General features: G+C 37.4%; 1 protein-coding gene across 3 annotated transcripts in view; it reads right to left on the bottom strand.

Annotated features, from left to right (window-relative positions):
- Positions 1 to 9,911: 9,911 nt before the first annotated feature.
- C5 (complement C5) overlaps positions 9,912 to 23,873 on the bottom strand; it is a 41,307-nt gene continuing 27,345 nt past the window's right edge. Inside the window, exons 27-41 of one of the 3 annotated variants that reach the window (XM_090022256.1) lie at positions 23,571 to 23,666; positions 23,043 to 23,214; positions 21,671 to 21,876; positions 20,248 to 20,400; positions 19,803 to 19,865; positions 18,271 to 18,352; positions 17,017 to 17,068; positions 16,289 to 16,391; positions 15,619 to 15,693; positions 15,399 to 15,504; positions 14,965 to 15,051; positions 14,466 to 14,555; positions 12,253 to 12,336; positions 11,280 to 11,418; positions 9,912 to 10,445 (exon numbers count right to left, since the gene is read on the bottom strand). In XM_090022256.1, the coding sequence (XP_089878382.1) occupies positions 10,316 to 10,445; positions 11,280 to 11,418; positions 12,253 to 12,336; positions 14,466 to 14,555; positions 14,965 to 15,051; positions 15,399 to 15,504; positions 15,619 to 15,693; positions 16,289 to 16,391; positions 17,017 to 17,068; positions 18,271 to 18,352; positions 19,803 to 19,865; positions 20,248 to 20,400; positions 21,671 to 21,876; positions 23,043 to 23,214; positions 23,571 to 23,666 (1,638 nt within the window). In that variant the 3' untranslated portion in view covers positions 9,912 to 10,315. Of the gene's footprint in view, positions 10,446 to 11,279; positions 11,419 to 12,252; positions 12,337 to 13,952; positions 14,050 to 14,465; positions 14,556 to 14,964; positions 15,052 to 15,398; positions 15,505 to 15,618; positions 15,694 to 16,288; positions 16,392 to 17,016; positions 17,069 to 18,270; positions 18,353 to 19,802; positions 19,866 to 20,247; positions 20,401 to 21,670; positions 21,877 to 23,042; positions 23,215 to 23,570; positions 23,667 to 23,873 lie in introns of those variants that run through there. The other 2 variants (XM_090022257.1, XR_016438507.1) reach the window with 2 other exon arrangements.

The following is a 23,873-nucleotide window of genomic DNA, read 5'->3' as shown; positions in this document are numbered from 1 at the left end:
GTTTGCATTTGTCTCTCCTGCATATTTATCTGTCAGACTAAAGAATACTGTTGCAACAAAGTTCTTGCTCTTGCAAAGTCATTTCTTGTGATGCCTATATAAGATTTGGCTATTACTACTACTTTTGGGTTTTGTTTTGTTTTGTTTTTAACATAGCTTTTCTTGATTTTAATGTTCACTTACCTCAGATGGGTTGAGTGGTTCAGCTGAAAAAAATTCCTCCTGGAAACCCTGCATTTTAAGACTATTCATCTCCTTCCTCTTGACTTGGTCTGGTTTTATCTGTAACACAGTGTGTTAGTTAGTATAAGGTTATGATATGCATGACGTAACCTGTCTTCAGAGGCAGGGGCACAGAGTTCAGAAGCAGGGAGGTAGGGAATGCATTAAAACTTCTTGGGTGGAAAGAAGTACAGGTAACATTTTTTAGTTTTTTCCGGACAGCCCCAATATAACTGTTTGATTTAGTTTTTTCAGCACACTATCATGAATTAGCTGTTTAAATTACTAGCATATATTCTTGCTTATAATGCAAATGCAATGAGAACGTGTTGTACTTGCACAATCAGATGTACTTGTCCAAGTAAAGCTCAGCCTTCTAAGGTTTTTGATAATTTTTTGTACTTAAGATTTTACATAATCATCTCCCCTGAAGAAGTACGAAACAGCCTTGCTGCACTTTTCATTTGGGGACCTCAAAGATTAAACACTTAAGCCTCACAGCTCCCTCTAAGATACAAAAGCATTACTATCCCCAGTTTTACTGAAGGGGAAATGAGGGACAGAAATGTTGTAGCAGCTTGTCCAAAGTCACACAAGAAGCCTGAGGCAGAGCCAGGCACAGATTCCAGATTGCCTCATTCCCCATCCTAGGCCCACGTGACTAATTGTCCTGCATAATGTGATAAACTGTGCAAGAACCTTAGTTCTTTCAACATACCAGATATTTACATGTCTATTTCCTAATAGTAACAACTTGGCTTGTCCACACACTGCCACAAATTGAAAGCAGGAAGACCAAATTAGTACGTGACTGAAATGTTCAAAATCTTCTGTCTCTATAAGAAGAGAGCTAGTTTAGTTTAAAATATTCTCATCTCAAGAGTTACTCAATGCACACAGAAACAGTGAGATGCACCCTCATGTACAAGTTCTAATTTGGTCCCGTGATCTTAGTGCCCTGGAGAGCATAGCTGTACTAGAATTTAAGGGTAGGTATCAATTTTAAGTGACTGATATTTTAGTTCTAAGAGCCACAGACATAAGAACATTTTGATATCATTGGTGATTTTTTCATCTATTGATATCAGAATGATTTATTTCAATTCTCTGTTAAGCTAGTTGCAAAATAAGAAGTGATGGCTGAGTCAGTGCTAATGAGACCTCTGCCAGATGTACAGGTAAAGACACAATGGTATCTGATGCTCATCCATACAGTTGTGCTTGCTGTCATGCCATGTGTGCATAGTGAGAGGTGTGATTGCGGGATCAAGCAGCAGATCCCATCATGTCTTACTACTGGGTTCAGGGGGAGCCTGGGATCATGAAACTCATGCAGCTGGAAGCCCCTTCAGCTGACCGGGCTCCCAGCCACAGAGGTGCCCCAGCCATACAGTCAATTAATGGCATCATAGCAACCAGCCACAAAGTTATTCCACAAAAAATGTGTCATAACTTTGTGGCTTATTCCTTGTTTTATGATGCCATTAAAGCTCTAACTTGTGGCCAAGTTCCAACTTAAGACGTGATTAACTGGTTAACCATGTCTTAAGTGTAGTGTGTGATGGTCTGAGTCTATAAAATCAGACATGTGTAAAAGCAAAATAAGTGAAGTGTTTATGAGCATATACAGCACCTATTTGAGAGAAAGTAGTTTCACATAATGGTTATACTCATATGGCAACAATACAGTATGCAGCAGTAGAAAAGGAATAGTCAAAGGCTGACTGTCTAGACACCCCACCAACTATTACAGTACAATTCTCTCTGCCATTTGAAATTATATCCAGTTATCATCAGGATGTAGAGTTTTCTTCTGAGGCTTCTTAGAAAATCTTGGAGGATTAAAAAGAAAACTACTTACAGAGCCAAAGTTAAAAATTGCATCATCTGTGACTATCTTCTTTCCACAAATTAAACACTCTGGATCAGGGATATTTCTAAGAAAAAAGCACATTAAAGGAAAATTCTTGGAAATGTTATTGTGTTTGTGTAGCTAGTCAATTTTTTAAAAAAATCCCTCATATAAATTTGTACTTGGGCCCAAACTCTGTTTTCAGTTTTATTGGCAAATCAACCAGTTTGTATTAGCACCACTGAGAGGGAAACTGACCCTTCACTTTCCACTCTTTAGGAGTGAATTAAAAAAGCATGACAATCACTGAACCTTATTATCTAGTGCCAAAGCCACATTCAGTGCAACTCATTCAGTGTCACACGAGAGATTGATTTGGCCCATTCAGTCACTGAACTAGGCTCATGCAGTGCACACTCCTTGAATGATTTGAAACTGTTCTCAACAACCAAGCAAAGTATTCAAAAATATTATAGATTTCATAGACATTAGGGCTGGAAGGGACCTCGGAAGATGGAGTCCAGCCCCCCACCCAGAGGGCAGGTAGATAAAAGGGACATAGGGAAAGTGATAGAATGGTCTAGCAATAGATAGGAAATAAATGAAACTGAGACAGAAAAAGAGACATGACCCCAACTCAGAAGAGCCAGTACCCCAGCATTTACCCTTGGAAGACCCAGTCTCAATTCCAGCCAGATTCAGAGCAAATAGAAATAAAATGAAAAATCATCAATCTTGAACAAGTCAGTCCTCAGCCTTTACAACAGATATAAGATACAAAGGTTTAAAATATAATATACATTCTCTTCTCCCCAACTCTAATCTTTAAGATGTAACATAAATGTTAAAGTAAGTAAACCTTTTGAAAATATTGACCATCAACTTCATGGATGGATCCAGGATTTGGTAAAGGAGGGTGCAGGAGCAGTGAGCAGTACCTGCAGGGGTGGCTGCACCCTGGCTCACAGTTTCCTCTCCATCACAGTAGGCAAACTATGCCCCAGGAGCAGCAGCTGGGGACTTTTTTTGAAGTCCCCAAATCAGGTAAGAATCTCTGTTCCCTGCTCGACCCCCCAGCACCTCCTCCTTTCCCACTTTGTTCCTAGCAGCTCCCCTTCCTACCACTTCACTGTCCTCGTTCCTCCAATGGTCCTGGATGCGGCAGAGCACCAGAGCAGTTCCTGTCTGGCTGCCTGGGGTGATGGGCTCAGCCAGGGACAGTGGCAGTGGATGCATTCCCCTTCCCTGAGCCTGCTCTCAGGCTGGCAAGAGAACACCCAGAGGGATTGGGTAGGGAGAAGGAACCTCCTGTTGCCATACCCAACCAAGCCTGGCTTCCTCACAGCTTGCCTGGCACGGGTAGGAATGGCTCTGGAACTCCCCACCCCCAGGATAGCCAGAGACAGCAGATGGGGGAGGCGGGAAATGGGACAGGAGGGAACATGCCACTGAGCTTGCAGGGGAAAGGAGGGGGAGAAAAAAGAAGGGTGACTGCACCTCTCCTGGATCCACCCCTAAGCAAATTGTATTAAACACTCCATCCAATATTTACGAGAATGCATAAGTGATTTAGAAATAGAAATCTTCTTAAAAGTGTCTGGCACTTGGGCTTCTAAGTCACTAAGGCACTTTTTAAAATGCTTCCCTAAATCAATATTTAGTTCACAGTACCGCATCATTTACCCCTAAAGGGATGCTGAAAAACATAACATGGTTCCCTATTTAAAAAGTACCAACACGGGTTCAATCCCTAAATCCTTCATTGACACAGAGATCTGATTGTAAAAGTAAGGATTTCAGTTATATTAGGTTTGTGTGAGTGGGCTCTGGGAGCATGTTTTCTTCACACAAAGCCAGTTTCACAGATATTGTATAACCATTATTATAGCTGGTTCTATCGTGTCCATTTGGCTCAAAACAGCAGTGACTAATCAGTGCTGCTATTACCTACCCTTAGCTGTATGTCACTGAATTACCTTAATAACCATTCAATGCAGGACATGCAGTAGCTGTGATCACAAGGCAGTTGTGCTGGATTTTCCAGAAATCTTTTGCACAGAGGACAAATATATTTGGAGAAAATGTTATCTATGCACTTCTCTAGAGCTCTTTCGGAAACTTGTGAACTACTCGTGGCTGATGCACAAACATCTGATGTGATGTCTTCAGAATGCAGAGGATCTATACTGTCGTCTGCCATGAAAGTGGTCTGATGAATTCCCTGTGAAGCTATTCTCTCTGCTGGTTTGCAAACTGGCATTAAGTCTCAGACTCCTAGATAATAATTCTGAAAATACAGGAAAAAATACATGATGCAGCCTTTTTTTTCTCATTGTTACTTAATTCAATAATGAACTGCCTATTTAATCAACCTACACTACTAGCATTGTAAAAGCTACATAAAATACTTCTGGATAGCACTAGATAGAAGGTGATCTAGTTAAATATATTCAATGCTGATTATTAAATATATATTGCAGGATTCTATTGCATATAAGGGGAAGCTATATTATTAATTTTGGCTCAGATTGATACATAAAATATGTACAATTCCTCTGTCCTATAAAAAGATTACGGAAGAGAAACAAAGGAGGAAACAAAAAAACCAACCCTTGTTAAAAAGGCAGCACCAAATTGATTTAGAACAAAATTTCAGACAAGATTTTACAAAATCAAACAACAGAAATATTAAAAAAAATGAAATAATAAAAAAATACTTTGTTTTAATCTATGATTTAAAGAGACATTGAGTGTCTGAGTTATGAGCAAAGTGTTAATACTTATACAGGAATTAAGAAAAAGGAAATGTGCTCTCAAAATAGACATCTCTGAATAAATTGTTGACTGCAGAGAGTAGTCTCAGAGAAATATTATATCTATTTCAGGGCTTTTCTTCCTAAACCGTCTACAGTCATAGGCTTGGAGGGCAGGCATGGGTTTCAAGAATGGCAGCAACAGAAACCAAAGAATCAGGTGATGTAGCTCCTTTGGTTTTCGCAGCAGACTGCATTTCTACAGATCTATATTTCATTTTATTGTTTTTCAGTTCCCTAATTTCTGTTCCTCCATATTTCAGACAGCTGATATCATTTTGTGTATTGTTCCTCTGGCCAGTTATTGCACATATTCTGTTATTAATACTAATATACTATTTTTGAACTGTGTACTCCCTTCTGTAAAGTTGATACACTACCTAGTTATTGCACATATTCTGTTATTAATATTAATACTATTTTTGAACTGTGGACTCCCTTCTGTAAAGTTGATATACTACCCATCCTTATTTGTGCTTTCAGGTCATTTCTTTTTTTTTTGCTACTGCAAGACAAGCAATTTTGAGTCCTTTGTGATGCTGCTATCAGCAGGATGTGCAAAAAGCTTTTGAAGTAAGCTGACTTTGTATAACATTAAACCACAGAATAACCTAATTCGCTGAAATAGCATTAAATGACTCTGCAGAACCCACAAAAGCCAAAAAAAAAATCTAAGATGAAAAAGAAAAACTACTGCCAAACAGCCAGCTTTAAACTCACGCATCTTGCATAACTCAATCAGTATTTACAGCTAAGAACTTGACACCTGACTCTGCTTAGGGATTTCTGCAATATCGGCCTAAAGAAGATGAATTCAGAACAGCCTGGATTTTTTCAGCTTGTAACTCCAAGCTTCCTGGTTTTGGGGGTTATTAGTTAAATTAATAACTAATTAATAGTAGGAGGAAGTCCAAGACAGTGGGGTGGTATACATGTACACCACCCAAGGCCAGTTCTTGAAGGCACTGAAACCCAGAAAACAGGAGCCTGGTGACTACACCACCATGACCTCCTGGCAGCAGGACTAATTAGAGCAGCACTACTGTAGACTCTCAGGATCACTATTAGGAATTTCCTTGCACACTGCATATCCACACTAGGGCTAACCCACCCTTGCCTGCTACTGTTTCATTCAATTTTGGCTCCAACACTATCAAGTAACGTAGGTCTAAGTCTCAATTACACTCTCAGAGCCTTAAAATTCAGTCTCTCCACAAGAGGATTTTACTGGCTTGGAAGACAAACTCCATTGAATAAAATGGAGTCATCTGGGGGAGAAAAATAATTACTTTGCCTGCAGGAAAAAATGAATTTTTGAAAGTGTAGCACTACATCTAAAAAAGCTATAGCCCAAGAGAGAAATGATAGCAGTTGTCTTAGTATCTGAGTATTTAAAAAAAACTTAAAACATCTCTGTATCCCTAAAACCTGTATTCCTAAAACATCTCTCAGCCTCTGAGAAATAGTTTCTCGCAAACAATTAATTTGTAAGATGTGCCTAAACAATGTTTGTACGCTCTCTTACTACTTCTAAGACAGCAGCAAACATTTCAAAGCCTGCGCCCATTCTTTTGAGTACCACCTGAAAAGCCAACGAGTAAATGGAAGTCATGTTTCTCCAGTGGAACAGGGGAAGAGAAAGAAAAATACAGGCATACCTCGGAGATATTGCGGGTTCAGTTCCAGACCACCGCAATAAAGCAAATATCGCAATAAAGCGAGTCACACGAATTTTTTGGTTTCCCAGTGCATATAAAAGTTATGTTTACACTATACTGTAGTCTATTAAGTGTGCAATAGCATTATGTCTAAAAAAAAAAATGTACATACCTTAATTAAAAAATACTTTATTGCTAAAAAATGCTAACCAACAGAAAAATGGTGCCGATAGACTTGCTCGACGCAGGGTTGCCACAAACCTTCAATTTGTAAAAAACGCAATATCTGCGAAGCGCAATAAAACAAGGTATGCCTGTAGTTTTATAAAAAGCAAGAGAAAACCGTTTAAAAAAAATAGGGGAAAAAAGTTGCCTATGCCTTGCCAAAGTTTGAGCTAATTACACAAGACCTGGTGTTAAAATGTTCCTCAATGACACTAGAATGTGCTTACAATCGAGGACCCAAGGAATTTTATTTAAGTACAGTACTATATTTCAGTATACTAAGTAGTTCATTCTTAGCTATTTAAGCAGATGATCAACATTGAGTTCAGTATGATTTTTTTCAGAATTTTGTTCTAATTTTTTAAATCTAAGATACTATCTTGATATTTATTATGTAATCACTGGTGTTGTAGCAATCTCTAGAATGGTCACAGAATTAATAATATCCAAGACAAAATATATTTCTTTTTAACAACAAGCAATGGGAAACATTTTTCTAGTCTTGAAATATACACATTTTGCCTCTCTCCCACCCCAAAAAATTAACTGTCAAAAGAAACAAATACAAGAACAGAAATCGTTAGAACTGATTGAAAGACCATAAAATAATAGAACGAACATGTGTGTACACATGCGCACACTCATATATTACTCTCACTAAATAAATGTTTAAAGAGGACTTACCAAGTTGGTTAAGAACTGAAATTTTCTAGCATTGCAGCAGTAAGGGGAAACACTAAGTTTAATTTTCCTCCAAGTGGGATTCCCCTGCATCACATGTTCATCACAAATTACATATGCCTATTTTGTTTTTTTGGATTGGTTTTACGCTGCCTTCTTTTAACTTTTGCACCAAAATACATAGCAGATCATTCAAAGGTCATTCTTCAAACTATTTAATTTTTCTTGCATTGCTTATGAATAGTAAAAATGGGCTAACACTATTTTTAGCTCTAAGAACCACATGTTCTTGGTAAATTTACTCAGAAATATACCATATGCAATTCCACTTTTGTGAATGTCCCAAGTGTATGTTGTATTTCTACACTGGATTTCATGGTTAATTACAATGTATTCTAGGTCTGATTTGAATACCGGTATACAGAAACATGACTAATTATTCGAGGATATTCTATGATCAGTGGTCTTCCATTTGAAGTATGCAAAGGCACCAGGTGGCAAACTACCTGCTTTCTTGTGAAACACAGAACAAGCTTGACCAGATATTCTAAACCCAATAGAAAGCTTATCTTTAATGCTAATCGCAATTAAAGAAGAGTATGCTATGGCTGTGTCCAGACAAGTGTGGATATTTGTTTTCCTGGGGACAAGTAGCAGAGGCACACCTTTTGCCACTGCTACTTGTCCCTGGGGAACACCCATGCCACGTGCACAGGTCACCCCAAGTAGGGTAGGGGAGGCTGGAGCCAGCAACTGTGTTGGCCCCAGCAGCCTTACCTGGGGATCTGGGGTCTTGGGGGCTAAATTGCAGCCACAATGTTCTTACACCTGGGAACCTGGCTGGCAGTCAGAGCATGGGTCCAACTGGCCAGGCTCTGGTTTTAGATGGCACAGGCTGCTGCCACCATTTGCTCTGCCCCGCTTTTTTTGGGTGCGTTTTTTTTTTTCACCTCAGGATCAAAAAAAACCCCCAACCCCATGTTGCAAGGTAGCAGTGTGAGGAATGCCTGCATGTGCAATGTATGGCACTGCAAACAGGTCTGCAGTGCCATATACCGTACATCCGCACTTATCTGGATGTGGCCTACACTTAAGTGCATTATTTGTACTATATATGAAAGCGTTTTAATCAGCAATAGCTTTGGCCTCACAGCATGTTCAGCTGCACTGAAGGCAAAATTTGTGACTGTTAGGAAAGTGCCTCATCAAACGACTGCTACTTCTGCCATGTCTAAATCATAAAAGATGTCTCTTAAGACTATGAATTCTTCTGAGACTGCTGCAGCCCTTTGCAAGTAAGAAATAGCAACTGGCTGTGCACATTCAACAAGCATCTAACGAGAGAGAATGTACACAGATTCTTGTAAAAGCTGGTGCTTATGACAGAGTGCCTTTCATTTCAGGATGCTCTACAACCCACAGTACACACAATGCAATACAGCTAGCCCTCTTCTGAAGCTGGCTACACTATTATGCACAAGCATAGAAGGAGAAAGAGCATTTTGGTCAAAGATGCATGTTAACTTTTCTTCTACAAAAGGTGCAAAGGGAATATCACTTGTCAACAGCGATCATTTGGTTTCTTAAAAGTGCCCGAAATGTTTGACATGAAATTTTGTTCATTTACTTCAAAAGTATAAAGAGTTAAGTTGTTGCCAGCAGGATTTGAAGGCCATTATCAAAAGGTGTTCCATGTAATTAAAACATGAGAGCAACCCCCCAGGGGGGAAATCTAATTCAAATTAAAAGGCCATTATGTCACTTAGCTGTGTGATATGGAAATATTCTTTCTTATCTACAAATTATGCTCTTTCTGTATAAATTACCATGTATTAAGGATTCATTTTCCACACTTGTGTATTAGATGTCAACATTTTTAGTTACTCCATATCAAAGTACATGAAAAGCCACAACTGCTTCTGTAAGCAATCCTTCAGAAGAAAATGGGCCTCTCACTTGATAAGCCAGATCCTAAATACGGGTCCAAAAATTAGAAGTGAGATTCTCCATTTCACTCAAAAGTGACACCGTACAGAGTCTAAGAAATAGGATGGGAGAGCACTAAGGTGGTTCTAAATCACCTTTACATCCTCTGGATTCTGGACTGAGGGGGCTATTGTGGCTCTTGGCACAATTTGCATATCATTATGAGCCATCTTCCAGAGTTTTTAACCCAAAGGAAACTTCCCATCCTGGATAAATCTGGGCATTTTAGAGAGCTTTTATGCTTCACCTGGAGTACAGGGGCTGGTGCAGGGGTAAAGATGTCACCTTTTGGCGCTCAATTCCCTACAAGATCTCAAGAAATAGATGGGTAAGATAAAAATATCATTTCATTCCAAATATAAAGAGATTTTTAACTCATTTTACCCTAATAGACAGATGTGTGAGATGTCGCACTGTGTATTTCACCAATTTATATGAAGATATAAATGAAGAAAAATACATTTTTTAGCTTTGTATTTGGTAACTAATTTTATTAATATTATTTTCCCTTGTATTTTTGCCCAAGGAAAGGGTATGTATGTTCTAATAAGATACTGCATTTTAATGGGTCCACCTGTTATTTTGGCACAAGACAGCATTTCCCATTGTTTTAGAGGCATTCCAATTCATTTTATGCAGCTTCAAATGTCTGTGCATTAATTCTGTAGGGACTTTAAATTCTGTCCCAGGTTTAATAACTACAATTAAAAAAGATTATATCTTATAAAAACAGGTCTATTATGTATAAGCAAATAGGGCTTCCCAAATAAAACTAGCTACGTATATATTAAAGTTTGAAAAGAATTACTCAACAGCTAAGACCCCATATTTTTAAAGAGACCCGTGAACAATTTTATTCAGTCAATTCTCCAAGTAAATTAACAGCCAAAGATTAACAAATCTTCAACAAATCCTTCCATGGTCGCTACAAACTGTTTACAAGAAGGACATGCTGTGTTTGAAGGCCACCACTCAATCCAAGTCTTGGAGTCTAAAGGATACTGGTATCTATAAAGACAAAGGATAAAGTTGATCAGGGCTATGTACAGACAGTCAAAAAGCCTGAGGCTGAAATGATTCAATCTTTGCAGGTTAGTCTAAGCTGCGCAGACTGAACCAATAAGCAAATGATCAGACATTCACTTTTGATTCCACAAATGCAGCCACATGCCTGCAGTGGCCCAGGCCAGAACTTGGCGAGAGGCTAGAGCATGCCTCCCTGCTTGACTGGAGCAGACAGCTAGGGCCAAGGCTAGCCCATTCACCCTGTGTGGGGAGGAGGGGGGAGCAGGGAGTTGCAGGGGAGGTGCAAAGCATCCTGGGATGCTTGGGAACTGGGAGTTAACTTGAATCCAGAGGGGATCTGGGATAGAAGCTCAAGAAACCAATTTAACTTAAATCAGTTAAGTCTGATACTGCATCCATCCAGGTTTATCTTAAACCTGTTTTGGTCATTTTGAAAACAGTTTATGTGCACTGAACTTCTGTTGTGTTACAGATTTGAACTGGTTTCCAAACACTTATACCGACTTATGTATAATTTCTGTCCCCAGTCTAGTGGATAAGGACTGGAAAAATCCTGGACAGGGTAGAAAATTCTGATGTCAAATGGATTCCTTTTTTCCTTATTTTTTTGTTTTAGATGTGCACAACTGAAGGAATGAATAATTATAAGAACACTGGCTAATGCAAAAATTGATTAAACAAGTCCTTAACTAAAAGACTGGATTGATTATATAACCAAGAGTATGATTAGAAATGTACAAAGACTTTGCCATTTTTATAGGAATGAACAATGCTATGCTTTGAAGAGAGGTCAGCACTTCCTGATAATATACTTACTTGAAACTGAAGCCAACTACAATTCGTAAGGCCTCTTTTCCCATGATCAAATACTGTTCTCCTGGATTCAATACCACATCAAAACAGGTGTTCTTTTTAACAAAAGTTATTTCATCATTTTTTTGGGCTAAAGCCCCCCCTGGAGTAGAAAGGATGAAGTTATTATGCTGGAAAATTTCATAAAATGAATGCTAAAGCAACTTCCTTAAAAAATACCCACCAAAGCTTCTGTCAGTTTGGCACACCAAAACAGGTGACTAATCAGCTGTGCAGCATCACAAGAACACTGCTCCCATGCTACAAGAAGAGGTGGCATGGGTAGCTAACTAGAGCAGGAAGTTTTGAAAACCCAAAAGAGCATTCCCATATCACATTATAAATGTTATGTGCATCGCTGACCCAAGCTGTGTTATAATCCCTACTGCCAATTAAATATCCAGTGCCCAAGCCTGTCATATCCCATAGGGAGTTTCCTTTAGTCTTCATCTAGTTGTTTGTTTATAGCAAGAGCAAGGACCACAAGTCTATAAACAATGGTAATAACGGTGCTGATACAAGTTACCACATTATAAATCTGGTGGTAAAAACAAAAGAAGACTGCCGTTCCAAGATTCCTTCCTTATGAATTCTCAAAAGTAGCAAGTAGAGTTATGCACCTTTATTAGAAGACCTCATAGTTTTACTGATTTTTGCAGTGGTATAACTAGGATGGGCTGACCAGGGCAGCTCCCCAGGCACTGACTTGGAAGGGGAAGGAAAAGGGCAGTGGAAAGGAACGGCTGCCACTGCAGCCACGTGACTGTGCCAGCAGTGTGGCTGCCACCAGAAGTTGCCACCGCCCCTTTGCGTAGCTGCTGCCCTGGGTGCCGAGCTGCATTGTGCCTCTGGCTTTATGTCAGATGCTTGAGTGATCACTTAAGACAACATTCACTTTAAACAAGCTAGGTAAGTTGATTACAATTAGTACGCTCACCTCTTTTATAGACATCCAGAAGAGTTGCTGTATACTTAATAAAACTACCTTCTTCTTTGTAAGACAAGATTTTCACTTTATAGACTGTTAGGAAAGGAACACAAAATTTCTTTTGTTTCAGGAAAAACAACTGGTTTTCTTTTGCTTTGCAGTACAGTCTTGTAAATCAACTACAGATGTTCAGATGGAGAATATTATATCCATTTGTAATATTCATTATTGGACAAACTATGACACTTATAAGGCTAATCAAATTTCATGATTCAGGATGCAGTTGGATTGCTTCAACCACACAAACATACAGATACTGAAATCCAACCATCTCTAGGTGACTGCAAATCAGGTGAGCAAACAATGCACAAAATGCTGCATAGCACTCAAAGTGAAGAGTTGAACCCTCACATCAAGGTAAACATTTTGGCCCAAACCCAAATGGACACCTAAATAACTCTGTGGATCAGAGCCTTTCTGTTACGACAAGTTAATATTTGAATACGTATTATTCATGCTGACTAGACATGATTTAATATCGGGTCCTACACAAAACACCCACACACAAGACTTCAAAATAACTCAGTCTATTAACTTTGGAAGAAAAGGAGGTCTAACCCCCCCTTTCATTAAACACTGGAAAAATTTAGCCAATTAACTCTGATCACGGTTTTCATGCTGCAATTCTTAAGCCACATACCCACAATATTATTTATTTAGTGTCGTTTTAAATCTGAGTTGATTTTAAATGTGTATGTGTCTGAATTTATTCAGACCTTTGCTACTCAAAACTATGTCTGAATTTCTGACTAATCTTCTCCAAATTCACATTACATCAGTCTTCTTTTTAGGCTAAGCAACTTACAATCCTGTAGAAATGCAGAAACAAAGGAAATGAGGTAATAGAATTTCCACGTATTCAATACCATATACAAAGGATTGTATAAAGGATCAGTGTTGTACAAGTCTACACTACTTGTTTTTTTTATCAGTTACAGAGAATACATGATTTAACATTTCATTGCTTGCACAGAACTGTGGCAGCTATAATCACATTTTAACATGGATCTGACATGACTCAATTGGGCAGGATTTTCTACAACTGAGAAATACTTTATATAACCCTGCCACAGACTCCCAAATGTACATATAAAAGTCCAGTGTGGTTAGCACATTCTCAGACTACAGTAATTATCCTTTCTGGTCAGGGAAGTCATGGTAGCATCCTGCTAATCTAAGACATGGTTAAATTCAAACATGGTTAAATAGCATGGTTTTGACCCAGTCTTGAAAGGACTTCAGAAAATGATTTTTTTTTTACTTCCTGAGCTAACATTTAAAAATTAAGGAAAATACACACAATCAAGACATGTTTGAAGAAGGCAGAAATAAAACAAATCCAAATGCATCTGATACCTTTTTATCATAATCTACCTAATTACATGTGCTTAGGTATTACAGCATATATTAACACATCAAATCAAAACTGTTCTTAGATCTTTACAAAACCCAGATATCAACTATATGCAGGTGATCAAGCATGCTGTCTTTTGGGACTGGTATATTTTTGATTAACTTTTTTTTTTTTTAAGAAAAAAGATTTTCCCCACCCCTTTTCATGCCTTTTTGGAGGCAAATCAAAAATAAAAAGAGTGCGCCATGAACAAATAATTCAAGCTGGTAAGAAACCCTCAGGACTACAGACATACCTGAAACAGGGGACTTTGCTTACCAGAGTCAACTGAAACCAACAGAGGGGCTTTATTTTTTATTTCATTTTTATCACATTTGATCAGTAGACAGCCTCTATAAAGAAAAGTAGGTCAAATCCCAAGAGGTACCAAGTAATCATAACTCCTCTGACTTTAGTTAAGGCCATTGGACCATTTCAGAAATCATGGCATTCCTTAAGGACTGTCCTAATTATGTAATTTCTACAAAAAACATCAATTTATCCAGATTTCATTATTTTAATTTAGGGGGGGGTAAGTAGAGGTATATTCTGTTCTGTGGGTACACATTTTATTATTAACAGGAGTCTCATCAATCAAACCAGCAGAAATTGTTTTTTGCAGAAAAATTGACAAATGATGCATTGCTTCAAGCAACAAAGCATGTCAAAGTTTGTAAGAACATCATGGAGGTTTTGATCATGTTGACTAGTCATGCACCATCCATTTCTTTTTCAGAAAGCATGCACTGACCAATAAAAAAAATCTTACCGTATGCAATGTCTTGTTGGCATGCAACTTCTTTCCGGGTATCAGCAGATACTGAGAGATCTAACTTCTTTCTCATTTGACTGCACTCTGCTATGATTAGTGAAAGAGATGTATAGTTAGTGTTAGTAACCCATGTCAGCATGAGCCCTTCTTTAACATGCCATGAAGTTCTATTTGCCCAGAACAGACTATCAGAACCCAGAATTGAGAGAGAACATATTGGAACACAACTTAATCCTTAGATAGCAATGGAGGGAACCCTTCAATTCTCATTTAATCAGTGAAACTAAAGTCAGTAAGTGATATGTGGTTAAAATCCATGTATCTTTTTTAAGTTTAAAAAGTAATAAGTGTATAATCTGTTAGGCATGCATGTATTTTTTAGAAATATAACATATAGCTCCTTACAGCTGTAATGAGTGCATTTACCAAGAAGGATCTCAAGTACTAAACTGCATCCTCCAAACAGTAATGAAACAGTGGTTTTAACAGTGTTTACCTTCCATGCATTTACACTCATTTCCTTCACACAGCTTGACAAGCCTGTCATCTCCATAAGGATTATAAAAAATGGTGCACTTTTTATCTACAAAAAGGAAGGGGAAGAAAAAAAAAGAATGTAAAAAAATCCAACCACTTGTAAGACCAATTATAAAAGAATCTAATTTAGAACATGTCAGCTAGACATGGGTGGTGTTTAAATAAACCTTATCATAATTTGGGTTAAATGCTGGGGAAAAAGAAAAACTGTTGGGGTATGCTCAAATATACAATTCTAGCCTTTTCAAAAGGGGAAAGAGCTGCTGCTCAGGAGCCTACAGCAGCTATCATACTGTTCACTTCAGTCTTCATGAGTCCATAGCTATAAAAATGAGCTATAAAAAAAGTCCTGTGAGAGCAAAAGACATGAATTCAAAGAAGTGAAACATATACCTGGTGCATGATATTCATATACAGTGAACGTGGCAGGACTCAGCATTCCAACACGAAAAATCTCATTTATTCGGAATGCAACACAGAAGAATTTATTAGCTGGTACCTGTTTGAGAGATGCAGGGATTAAAGAGACTCCAAAAGAAAGCACTGTGTTACAAGGCAAATAAGATGTGTTAGCAACTGTAAATAAATATAGGAAATAAAACAGAGGATCTACCGAGTCTATCTGTATAATAATATGTCCATCCTTTATCTCATAGCTTCTTATCAACTGATCAACTCCAGCTGCAAGCTGAGGCGAAAGAAGAGAAAAGTTTTAGTTAGCTTATTAAAAGAAATTTTTTTTAGACTGTCTTGCTTAAAACTTTTTGCTCAATGATTTTAACACAATTTTGAGACGCAAAACCTTATCTACCAGTGTATATGACTGTCTTGTGAATCTATTTGTGAATGAACCTCTATTATAGGGAAGCGGTCCTTTTATCAACTTGAGAGAAAAATAATAAAATATAAAACTATGTATTCTAAACATTCTTGAACTATACAACATTTGAATCCAGATCCAAACATTTCCTTTGGCTCCCATTGCTGTAAGCTTCAATTCCCACTGCATTCAAAACTTGCAAATTTCAAATTCAATCTTTATCCAGAGGAAACTGGGTAAGACATATAATAGGTAAAAAAACAAACAAACCCATCGAATTTAGACTCAAGCAAAAAATTCCAGTTAAGGTGAGAGGAGTGTTTTGAAATAAAGTAGAGACAATGATGTAAACCTGAACTACTATCTTAAAAGAAATGAAAGACAACAAATGCTGTCAGTTTTGTAAAGCAAACCAACAAAACCCCCACAAACAAGTAAAAACAAATTCTTATTCAATATTTACAACATATAAATCTTCTTCATCTGCTTCCACTCCACTAGGCAAACTTATATCCATCACTGCATGTGCAGACTCTGACCGTGGTTCTCTTGCACCAGGCTTGTACCTACACGGAATTAAAAGTTAAATTTTCATAGCTGGAACTGAAATGGCAACACCAGCCTTCTTTAAGCATGGCCCTCAAAAAACCTTTGAGAGCAAATTCTGTCCTCACTTGTGGCAATGTAAATCCATATGACCTCTAATGACTTCAATTCAATGACTAAAGATTTTTATCAGTAAAATCAATTAAGAATTTACCATTTTATTCGCATTACTATGGCACTTAGAGGTTCAATACAAATATAACATTAAATGCAGTCCTTGCCTCATACAGCTACTGAACTTTGACCTTGCCCCAGCACAGTACTATAAGGAGGACAGAAGAGAATTTACCATAGCTAGCAGGTGAAAACAGAATTACTGTTTTAATCTAATTTCTTTCCAAAGTAACCAAGATAACAATTGTGCTAATGTAAATTAAGGCCATAGTTCTGCATCCTGAAAAGACAAAACATGTCTAAGTAACAGTCTCAAAGTAACCTTAATAGGCACATCCAGGGCCAGAATCTTGGCTAGAATATGGTCCCTTGATGCTGCTCCTCTGGCTTAACTGACCTGCCAGGACTTTAATCCCCATGTAGGGAAATACTGGAGACCAGAAGACCCCCAAATTCAGGATTGTTACTTACTTTGCACAGGCTTTTAGACGCTGAGGTATTTCCCCCTCTTGTCTTCTTTTATCTTTTATAGGTTAAACAGAACAATATTAGTACCTTTGTAATTCTTTACAAGCAGCTGTGCAATGTATAACACATTGATATGAATGGGTTCTCATAAAAATGTTTTCATATTCATGAGGAAATATATATTTAAAATTGTTTTAAAAAACTATTTTTAATAGGAACCCATAGTCCACCCATAAGCAAACATTATTTTGCACTTACATGCCAGCTGAAATGCCAGTGTTTATGCTTTGAACTACTGAAGTTCTGAGTATGTGCTTATTAAGTACCATACTGTTCCAGCTGCAACTCAGCCTTGGAGATTTCAGCCCCACATTTTTCAGATTCAATTTTAAAGAAAAAAGTTTTACAGATAAAGACCATCAGCTATTACTTCCCTTATAAAATCTGACAGGAAAATCCAATCCCTAGGGAAAGAACTCAAAGGACTAAATTATCTAAAAATAGTAAAATAAAAACTGACAGTAAAAAATATGACTCGGTAATTTTAGTGCATGCAAAAAAATACTTAAGGTACAGCAATCAAGTAGGGGGCTGGATAATACATTGAACAATGTATAAGCTGAGTCTGCTTTTTTATTCTTTTGGAGGAAAAGAAGGCAGGGTTATAATCAGAGCAATACAGTAAATGAGGCTACTGACATATTGATAGTTAAACCTTTAAGTGCTCTGATGGATCTGGACCAAAATATGTAGCACTTTGCTAAGTTGAACACCCTGCTTCCCCATCTTACTTCTTCTGTAAAATAAGAGCTGTACAATTATTAAACAAACAACTGTGATTGACAAATAAATGAACTGGGATGAAGGTGAAGTTATATAAAGTCTAGGCACTAACAAGTGAGAAGTTCCATGGAATAAAGCAAACTAGCTAGGATGGACATTAGCAATATTTGATATGCAAACTAGATGGAAAACCTACCCTTCTGTTGCTGTATCACTTTATAACCCAGAAAAAGCTTAAGTTCAAGTAATTCTAATCAGAAAAGGAAGAGATGTGCATGCAAATGTATACGTATGTATATTATAGGCTATATCTATTTATTTTCTGTAGTCTTGTCTCTAGGTAAAGGCCACAGAGTCCTTGGAAAATGAAAGAGTGTTCATGCTTTAATTTTTAATACTGAACATTGTTAATCAAAGTACATTTTTCCTGCACCATCCTTCTGTTGTTTTTAAAAGATTATCACTGTCCATTACCTTGTTCTGTCTCTGGAGTAATAGTCAATTCAAAGTTACATATCTCGTCAGAAGTACTGATTGTATGATACACCGTTCTCACCTACATGTGTACAAATGAAACAGACAAAAGAAAACTCATAGAGTAAACGATTCTCACAACTGATGAGCAGCTGTGAAAATTTAAAAATCAGACAAAAGCAACCAACTTATGGTATAGCTAAAAGACATCCAACACGACTATTTTTCACTTATCCATGATAGAAAGACCGAATGATTACTATAGCAGTAAACCGTAACTTTGAAAGAAAAATTGTCCCTATTTTGATTTAAAGGGATGAAAACACTGACTAAGCAATTCCTGATACTACACATATGAGCCTGAAGCATAAAAGCATTTAATTTTTAGATTCTAAGATATCGTTGAGGGATAAGACAGCAATATTCCACAGAGTAAGTCAGCATATGAAGAGATGCAGCAATTATTCCTCTCTAAATATTGAATGGAAAAAATGCTTAAGGTGATGAGAAAATGCTTGTAATGTGCATAAATTCAGCCCACACATCTAAATGAGATTGTGGTACTGCTTGCTATAGAAGAACAACAAATATAAAGATGTCTTGTTCAATTAGGCAATGTTCTACACCAAAGGGTAGTAAGTAAATCGATAATAGTGTCGTAACATGTTTAGTAAACAATAATACAAACTACAAAGTAAAGAGAAAGAAAAATTATTGAGGGCAAATTTTCAAAAGCATTCACTAATTTGGGGTTCCTTTATTTTGGGGTACTCAGTTTGAAGAAACCTGGGGCCTGTCATCTCAAAGGCCACACTATTAAAAATTTTAAACTCTGTTAGAACTTTGGAACAGAAAATTTTGCATAGGGGGGGGAATAACTTCCATAACTTCACCAGGAATAAATCACCAGAGGTAGTTCATTCATTTTATTTCAGGCAAAAAAAAGCCTAGATAAAATAACGAGACAATATCCTGGAGCAGTCTGATAACTTAAAACAAACTAATTACGTTCAGAACCGAAGTGAAAGCAGGCACCACTCTATTATTGTAATGGAATCACACTTCTTGACATAAGTTTTAAATGTACTCCAAACAAGATCTGCATTTTTGAGCAAGACAATAGAAAGCAGAAGGGAGGACATACAGCAGGGGTGTCAAACTTGTTTGGTTCCCTAGTCCAGATCCAGACCCTAGTACTCCTCACAGGCTGGATCCAAACCCACCTCTGGCAAATGGGATGAATGGTGATAGGGCAAGTGACATCAGGGAACCACAAGAGTTAGCGCAGCCATTGCTTACCACACCACAGCTGAAGCATGTCCCTAATGGCGCTCAGTATTCTGGAATTTGTCAGCAGGCCCTTCCCCAAAATCCTGACTCCTTCAGGAGCCCCACAGGCTAGATGATACAACTCCACAGACTAGAGCTGGCCTGTGGCTGCATGTTTGACACCTCTGGCTTACAAAGAAATGTCACTTTCTCCCTTTTGTTGTCTGTACTAATAGAACAAAAAATTTTACTGAAGCACTTACATTCACAGTAGCTAAGCCAGTGTTACCAGTTGTGCTTACATATATGTCTTCATCCAATGGTACCTATAGGTTTAATCACAAATACGAGTACACTTACCAGTCAGGTAGGGGAAAGTGACACAAATCTGATAATCTTTTTTGTACATCTGATCATAAATTAATTCCTGATCCTGCAAACAATTCTTACAAATGTAATATTACACATAGGTGTAGGCCTGTTGAATTGAGTGAAACTATTCATGTGCAGAAGAGTTTGCTGGCCTAAGTCAGTGAATTTTTTAATCCCTTAGTGCATCAAATGGATTTTAGCGTACTAAGGTAAAAGCTAATCATGTGGTATTTCAACTATGTATGTTTCTTCATTTTTAAAATGTTTCTAGACTATATTTTTAAAAAAGGAATTTGTGTAAATTTTCAATTTGCAAAGCTGGTACTATTCACTCACTGTCACGGGCCTTCCAATGAAATTTTGTTCTGTCAGTTTGTAGAGGTGAAGGTCCCCATGATTTTTGTAAGCCACCTTAACATTCATATCCAAAGAAAGATGTTTAGCAAGAATGGAATATTCAGTCAGAGCTTCCAGGGCATTAATTGTATCCTGTCAAAAATCAATTAGGAAGAATTACTACTGGAACTAAAACAAAAGTGCAATAATGGATTGTTAAACATTTTATCCCTAAGCAGGAAGGCATATAATGAGCTATAAATACTTTAAAATACTTTAAAGACAATGATAAGGTATTTAACACTGCCTATGTGGGCATGTTTACATGTAATTTATTTTTCAATAAGGTGTCAGTAAATGCACGCTTAGAACCTGAAAGCTGACATCCTGGCTCCTGCCTTTTTTTCGTGCTAAATCTGTATGTTCATAGAGCCTCCACACAAGAGAAATTCCTTGCCCAGGAGAGCATTTCATCATCCCACCCTCCTGTGAAAGATGAAACATCATAACCAGAAGGAAACATAATTCAACATCCTGCTTGACACCAGACAACTTTGAGATAAATAGACTGTTCTAACTTTTATCTGAACCTAATTTGCACAAAATGAACTACTCCAGCCAGGAGATCTTCCAACACCTTAATTTCTCCTGTGAAACATGACTTTTCATTTCCACCTAAGAGAAATTTTATAATCTCTGCATTCTCCTAAGCCTGAGGAGAGTGAGTGCACCTAAAAGCTTGCAAATAAAGAATTTTTTGCAAATATCTAGTTGGTCTAATACAAGACATCACCTCTACCACGAGTTCTGATTCCTTTTGCCTGTAAACCGTACAGCTACAACCTGTATCCCTCAGGCTAGCACATGAAATTTGACCAGATCTGTGCAGAGAGACTGCTCCATTCTATTATTGGCAGAAATGCAAAGTTTGCACAAATTATCAAATTTAGTGTGGGGTGACTTTTGGCCAAGAAAGATACTAGAAAGTTTGCCACTAGAAATGTCACTTGATTATAATTAATGTTCAGAATTGCAAGTGAATTCAACATTTTGAAAGCATTTCCACATATAAATAAAGCTCTTTTTTTTTTGGAAAACAATAAAAAATTCAGACTCATAAGTTATTTTGGTTTGGTAACTATTTTAGCGAATTTTATTTTTACTGGTATATATTTTCACACAGAGTCAGCGGAGTGAGTTTACAAGTGTCTGTGTAAATAAGTGGCTGAGGTCTGCTAGCACTTCTAAAGTTCCTATTATATTCCCACAACTGGAACTGATCATATGAACAAATTCCTCTGATTCTCATGCAACTTACAGAGCCCACAGTTTGTCATGCCAGATAGATAATGGTATTTCCCTACTTCTTAAGCTTCTTAGATTTGCTATTTGAAAAACGAGAGTGAAACATTTAAAAATGTACCTGTGTTGAATAAAATCCACCACCAAACCTCTGTTCTTCAGACAACCATCTAATGACTGGATTGGCATAAATCTTGTCCCCACCCTTCAGAGCGGTAAGCAAAGCATATGCTGTAGTTTCGACCATCTGTGCAGTGCCAGCATTAGGGGTAAAAGTATCTAGGCTTTTCAAAGTATCTTTCCAAAAACGATAAATAGGTGGCTCACCTAGAAAATAACGAAATTATTTTAGCAGAGGATAAATTAGATTGAAAGAGGAGGGGAAACTCACAACACCAGCCAAGTTGTAGGGGAGGAGAAACACTCTTCATGCAAATCTGTTTGAAAGGGGCCAGTTTTTCTTCTATTTTGATTACACAAGATAGAATTGAGTTACATCTTCAATTTATATTCTGAGTTCAGAGTTAAACTGATGCAAAGCAGCCAACCTGTCATGTTTCAGTGTAGTTCTTAGCCACAGACTTGGAAAGAGGGAAGGGGATGGAGGGCATAATTAGCTTCCTAACCTTGAAAGTAACCCACTGTTCATAGAAATTGAACTGGACTACCATTCTGTTAAAGATGGCTAGTCAGTAGAGCACACTGCCAATCCCTTGTGCTGTCTGAAAGTTTCTAGTGAAAATCTCCAGAAACTAAGGCCACAAACAATTTGAAATTTTGTTCATCAGTCCAGAAGGTAAGGATACATCAAATCACAGATGTCAGCAGTATCTAGAGATGTGCATTGCTAGACAAAAGAATATGGAAAAGAGCCACTTTAAATGGAAATAAGCAAAGCTTGATAAAAGCAAGTATCTGTCTAGGCCAGATGTTCACACTAAGGGCCATTATATAATGTACTTTATGATATTTGCAAATAATAACTGATAGCAGGATTTTTGACTGTATAACCGTTTTTTTTCTTTTTTAGATATTAACAAGATGTAAATGTCAACAGACACTAAAGAGTAAAAATGTTGTTTAAAGCAACTAATACTGGAGATGGATGATCCTGCCTGAAATCAGATCACTGGTTATCAAGAAGCATGTGGCAAGGAGATTGTTCTTTTTGAAAAAATTCATCCACAAATTACAAATGTTTCATTAAAACAGCCCTGATACACTCTATACACAAATCATCATACCAGTCACCAGTCTGCTTTTACACTATTCACCTAATGCTCCACATTTAGTTGCTCAGGAGGAGATAGAAACTGTTTGGCTATGTTGATCTTTAGAGCAACACGTGCATTCTAACTCACTAAATATTTCAGTTAACTTGAAAGAGGTCTTGTGAGAATAAGACCAAATTAATCTATGCAAATGTGCTCACTTAATCAGTGCACTAACAAATTCAGTTCCAGGCTTTGAAGAGTTCATTTAATAAGTTGCACCTTTTGTAAAAGCTTCCTTCTTTAATTTGCCAAAGGCTAAGCGTGTACCAGGATGGTTCAAATCCATAAGAGCCAAAGCATAACAAGTTATTGCTAAAGTAAATGTGCTCTGGGCAGCTTGGACATTTTTCAGCAAATACTCTTCTGCTTTAAGTTTAGCATCTTGGAGTCTCTGAAAAGATGAAAAGGGTATATTTTAGAAGTATTATTTTTAAGGATTAGATATGTGTCATAATACCATTTTATGTACATACATTGTCTTCTGCAACCTAATTCCAAATTAAATGACCTGTCTATTTTCACTGTTCTTTATAACAAAGGTTAGTAAACCATGAATCTATTAATAACAGCTGCTGAAAGTAAATTGTGGGATAAGAGAGATAAGCTTTGTCTCTGAGGTATGTTAGATTAAGATCATTCCAGATGCTCATGATCAGTCCCAAATTGTCTTTGGATCAGTGCTGGGGCAGAAGAAGAACAATAGTGCAAAGCCCAGCATGTCACAGTATAAATTCCAATGTTACTTACCTGTACTGGACACATGTGAACTGACTTGTCAATTCCAATGACAGTAAAGGCTGTGAGATACAAAGCTTTTTCTTTGGCTTCTTTAGGTAAAGTACCCTAAAATGCAAATATGGAAATAAAATTAGGTAAAACAAAGGTGTTCATTTAAAAGAAAGAACGATGTTTCTGTTTAGTTCTGGGATTGAACAGAAGTTTCTGTAAGTAATATTAGTTCAACAGGATTTTTATTTGTAACTTAAAAACATACCCTATTTTTAAAGAGGGCAGCTCATTTAAAAAATAGACCAAAGCCGGACCAAAAGT

This window comes from Crocodylus siamensis, chromosome 11 (assembly GCF_052110815.1).
Source record: "Crocodylus siamensis isolate JL-2025a chromosome 11, ASM5211081v1, whole genome shotgun sequence".
Taxonomy (NCBI): domain Eukaryota; kingdom Metazoa; phylum Chordata; order Crocodylia; family Crocodylidae; genus Crocodylus; species Crocodylus siamensis.
Note: the sequence above shows the minus strand (reverse complement) of the source record. Positions and strands in the feature narration are given on the sequence as shown.